At 34.8% G+C, this 5,503-nt stretch overlaps 1 protein-coding gene across 1 annotated transcript; it reads right to left on the reverse strand.

Annotated features, from left to right (window-relative positions):
* Positions 1 to 479: 479 nt before the first annotated feature.
* Positions 480 to 2,020, reverse strand: LOC137921674 (holotricin-3-like). The gene is made up of 3 exons (XM_068764484.1): positions 1,946 to 2,020; positions 1,224 to 1,266; positions 480 to 909 (listed from the first exon to the last, which is right to left on the reverse strand). Exons 1-3 carry the CDS (start codon positions 1,958 to 1,960, stop codon positions 512 to 514), a joined length of 456 nt encoding a protein of 151 aa, XP_068620585.1. The 5' UTR covers positions 1,961 to 2,020; the 3' UTR covers positions 480 to 511.
* Positions 2,021 to 5,503: the final 3,483 nt, after the last annotated feature.

The raw sequence follows: 5,503 nt of genomic DNA on the forward strand, positions 1-5,503 counted from the left end.
TCACAGATGTAGAGTTTCGACAATCGCTTCGCCTTGAAAATTTTATAATCTTAAATAATTTTGAATCACTTTGAGACTATAAAATTACCCGATGATTGATAAGCCCATGATTTGTATCGACTATTGTGTTAAGGTTTCCGCTCACGCCAGCGCTTTTAAACAACAAAATAATGCACTTCACATGACATTAAGTGACCTCCGTTGTAAGTTTGGATGTACTGTTGCGTTTAATGATTTTTATTCTAGTAGTAGAAATGGAGTTTATGACTGCCTTCGCATCCATTACGGAACCCAAGTTGTAGCAGTAGTGTATATAATATTTTTATTTTATTTTATCATCGGATAAACTTAGTATGGAAATTATTTGTCACAATAATGCAAGCTTCATTTGTTTTAATTGCAGGCAAATGAAATTTTAAAGGTTTAAATGACTGTTGCATCCTATTTGTGAGATAATTATGTATTTTATTTATTTATCATATCACAGCGTTATAAAAATATATGTAAAAAACTAGTAGTGTCCATGTCCATGTCCATGGCTGAAGCCACGGCCACCGTAACCGCCACCTAATCCGTAGCCACCGCCATGTCCTCCACCGAAGCCAGAGTTTCCACCAAATCCGCTGCCGTGACCTGATCCAAATCCACTATCGTGTCCGGATCCGAATCCGCCGCCGTGTCCTGATCCAAAACCGCCTCCATGTCCTGATCCGAAACCGCCATCAAATCCGGAGTGACCACCGCTAAAGTCACCGCCTCCATGTCCGAAGTTACCACCACCGTGGCCGGAACCAAAGCCGCCACCGTGGCCGGAACCGAAGCCGCCACCGTGGCCGGAACCGAAGCCGCCGCCATGTCCGAAGCCACCTTGTCCAAGCCCACCGTCACCGCCAAAACCGCCGCTGTAGCCTGCAAAAAATTTTTAAGTAAATTATTAAATAACATTATATAAAATAAAGCAATTGATTCTTAGATATGTATATAATGGTTAATGAATCATTTTAATAACAACTTACGTTAACTATGATAAAATACACGACAAACAATACACAGTGTTACTTTGTAAATTATAACATGTATTTTGGTGTTGAAGATTTGAGCATAAAGGATTTATTGATATTATAAAAAGATAATTTAATTGGGGCTATATTATCAAAACAATTTTTTTTCATATAAACCTTTATATTTTACGTTTACAGTTAAAAGTTAGGTTTATCACTTACCAGGTCTTGCTGCTACCGCGGCAACTAATGCCAAAGCGACGATCTATAAAGATTAACAATAATGGTTAGTACATCAAAATCCTTAAAAAAGAGTCATCAAATGAGAATGCATAATTTTTGCTAACTTTTACAAACTTTTTGCTATGCTAAGCTTATAAAAATCTCTAGTAATTTCATCTCATCCCATCATAATTATCATACAATATAAACTTAAAAAGTTAATAAACAAAATGTATAATAGTAAAAACTTGCCATATTGGGTAATAAGCTGAGGAATATGTATATTTTAATAAGATACTATATGCATATCATACTTTAATAAGCATGTGCAACTGATCTCAATGAAATCTTGGATAAGTTAGTAGTGATGTATTCTCGTATCATCATTATATTTAATTTCACGAAAAAAAAAAAGAAAAAATTATTAAAAGTATTTTTAACGAGCAGTTTGTTCTATTGTGTATAATGGATTTATTCACATTAAGTTTAAAGTTATTTAAAAACGCAATTACTTATGCCATTCATTTTAATAATTTTTTTATTTAAAAAAATATTTTGTTTATTGCCAGGAATTTTTGTGGTAGAAAATCATGTAAGAGAAAAATCACCGGACAAAATTTTTAGCAATGTAAATTATTAAAAGAACGTCGTATAGTTCGTAATTATTGTTATATTTTATATATAGCGCCGAAATTAACACCCTGATAATTAAATACACTTACCAAGAACTTGGCCATTTTGATTTGAGCAGGTACGGTGTGATGTAAAAGGAAATACAGTACGATCGCTAATGCTGTCTAGCGTATCACTCGCGGCTTATATACTACGACCGACAGGAACTGCCGATCTCATCTAACCTCGGTAGATGAGGCTACCTAATCTCTTTCATTTACAATCGCAGATGTAGCGCTCTATTTCAAAGTCAACAGTCTCTTTATATTTTTTTACTGTTTTTGAAGGGTTCGCAACTTACGTCATATTTTTTAAAATTAGAATTCATTAAAATAATCTACAGAAATAAGACAATAAAGAAGATTTGAGAAACCAAACATTATTTAACATAAATAAAAAATCCTTGTTTCCACCTGGTCACGCCGTAACGATTTTAATAAATTTTTAAGGCTCGTAACACTTTTTGGAAGGTTGTTTTGAAAAAAACAAATGTTCATTAGTTCAATTATTTCTTTTCTACTGCAATAAAAAGTAATATAAAACTACTAACAATAAAAAGTGATATTCCAGATTAGGCGATAACATTGGGTATCAGCGTTTTGGAAAGCAAGTTTGGAATATCTCTTTGGACATTTTGATTAAATTGTTCAACAAAATTGAATTCTAAATATAGCTTTGACTGTTCGACTGTCTTTGACAATAAAGTCTGAGTAAGTCCAATTACGAGAAAGAGGTCAATTGTCGAATCTGACACGGTTGGACGACGTTCGGAATATTAGGATATATCTTGACGTCCAACATCCCTCAGTGCCTTAAGACGAAAGTGTAGGATCAATGTGAGCTACTAGAATGACTTACGGCCCTGAAACCTGGTCTGACATCCATAAAGCCCAGCTATTTGGCAAGTTGAAATGGCAGTAGGCATGTCACATAGCGCGAAGTACATGGCCGCAGTGATCTTAATGTTCTGCAGTAAAGATCAAACGCTGCGTTGGACGTCTACGACAGAGGACTTTGTTAAAGTCACCGTAAAAAGGAAAGATACAGGCCGCTTATTACTGTCCTTGTAATCTAAGTGGAAGGCTCATGTCTAGTAGTGACCTTTAACCCCTGAAATACTAATGATAAAGAAGACGGTATAGTGCTGCTTTGTCACAAATGAGAGCAAATTTAATCTAGAATGCACAAATATCAGCAAGTTTCTGTAGGAATCCTGATCCATTTATATATTTTTGTAAATTATTAATTACTCTAAGGAACAAAAGAACTTCGAGTGATTCGATGATTGAGGATGATGATTCAACTTGATTAAAGATATTTGGAATTTTAATTTGAACAACAAAATAAAAAAAAACCTAAGATCTGTAAAGTATTATTCATAGACATTAATTAATAAAGTTTTATAAATTTACATCTCTGTTGTGGGATTACCCGATCAGGTGTTATATCCAATAAATTGCTAATGATAAAAAAGGTTTTTTTTTGTAATAAATATCCGAGACCGGTTTTGTTCAGCTAATTTAATATTAAGAGTAATTAGCGAGGAACGATAACCAAGTAATATCCATAGATGATGGTTTGATTCGTGTCGGTTGTGTATCGGCAGTTTTTTTTAACCTGATATAATAGACTTGCTAACTTTTTTCCGCGTTGTAATTGACACGACTCGCTTATAACAGTACGGTGCTATATAGAACTTTGTAAAATATGGAATGTTACTAATATACGCCTAGCAGTTTTGTTAGCACTGTCCATAAACATGACTAATGTTAAAAACAAACTGTTTAGTGATGATGGAAAAGTCGTAAGAAAATTCGTAACTTATTAATGAACTTCTTCCGCATTGTATAAATCATCATCATTACTATTTTAGCCGAAGGCCGTTGCACATAGGCCTCCCTTAAAGATTATAGTCGGTATTGAACTGCACCCAGTGTGCTCCATCTTATGGGTTGACGTACGCTTTGCTTGCCTAAAAACCTTAAGGTCCCGGCTATTCTTCGCACTATATAGCTCATTCACTGCCGATCTAACTTGCCCATCCGCTTAAAATTAGTCGATCATTATTTACTTTTTTTGGAAAACACATAACTTGTCTAAACAAGATGTAAATCATTATTTGCGGTTAATGTACTAATGAGCATGTAGAACGACAAGATGTGAGTCAAAACAATTTTTAGCCGAGTCAATTTTTTAATTTTTTTAATTTTAAATAACACGGCAAAGGTCAAGAATGATCTTGATTATACAATTTTACAACATATTGAAAATACAAATGGACATTGAAATGGAACAAGCAAACATCTTTAAAGTGAGTAGCATAGAGTTTAGTTCTTTTTTCGGAATCGATCTTTTCATTTTAATGATTACGCCCGGTTTAAGGAGCAGAGCATGGTAGCCGCTAAGCCTCCACTTCATTTACGTAATAAAAAATCCCTCAGAAAACTCGGCTCATGTCGTTACATAACATGCAGTATTATCTATAGGAAGGCCGTAGTTTAAGCGTAGGAAGGCCGTAAATCCTTTAAGCGGACGTTCCACGGAGTGACATGAGAAGGAAAACTAAGTAAGAATTGTTACTGGATACGTTTTTAGCATTCTGACACAAGCATGTTCGAGACCAGACCTCGTCTGGTAGGTTGCTATTAACTGTCATTTAGAATATGTATCGGTGTTATTTTGTAGACTCTATTAATATATTTTAAATGACCTTTTGTTTATGTGTGAATAAGGCGTAAAAGAATCCAAAGAACAGTTGCGCTTCAGAGGTCTGAGAAGAGCTCATACATGCCAGTGTTCTCTTTCTTGGTCCCCTTGAAGTCAGGGTGACAGCTTTTAACAAGTACGTTGTACGCGTTAAATTGGGAGGTAGATTCCCTTTGGAAGAAGATATACCTTTTGCCAAGATGTGATGCGTGGGCTTCATGCTATTTAGTGATTATTTAAAAATATCGTAATGATTTTAATTATGTCTTTGTTTTTACTAACTATCTTTTCTAACCGAAAGACGCAGGATGCGAAGGTATTTCGTCTATGTAAAAAAAGACGTCTGTTTTCAACGCTCTTAATATATACATATAATATACATACATATATTTTATTTGATTATTACTGTGTACTATAGTTTTTTTTAAATTAATGTGACACGATCGAGCGCAATAAAAACTACGGGGCTATGGAAGACCAGCGCGCCGCCTCGATCGTTGTCGCTTGCACACAGGCATAAACAGAACGTAAGACGTATATGAATACATGGATACCATTCCGTTCGGAACTACTGAGTAGTTTTTGTATGTACGTGTGTATACTTTCATAAGTTATATAACTGTAATTATTGTGTGTAACAAACATGTTATGATTATATAGAGCTTGTTGCTGTAATATGTACTTGGGATCAATGTCCATCTCAAGTCTCAAACGGGTAATCGTATACGGTTCCAGGCACTACCGTTACATTGATTTATCTGGACATATATGTATCGCTAGCTAGCTATCAAGGGAAGCGGGCGGTGGATAGCAGACAGATCGCACTGGGGTATTTTTCATAAAATTTGTTTTTGGTAACTTTTGATAAAAATATATTCTGGACGCGTTTTATACTTTATACG

The sequence above is a fragment of the Battus philenor genome, unplaced genomic scaffold, assembly GCF_028537555.1.
Source record: "Battus philenor isolate CCGP_79_NKW_IND1 unplaced genomic scaffold, ilBatPhil1.0.hap1 SCAF_19, whole genome shotgun sequence".
NCBI lineage: Eukaryota > Metazoa > Arthropoda > Insecta > Lepidoptera > Papilionidae > Battus > Battus philenor.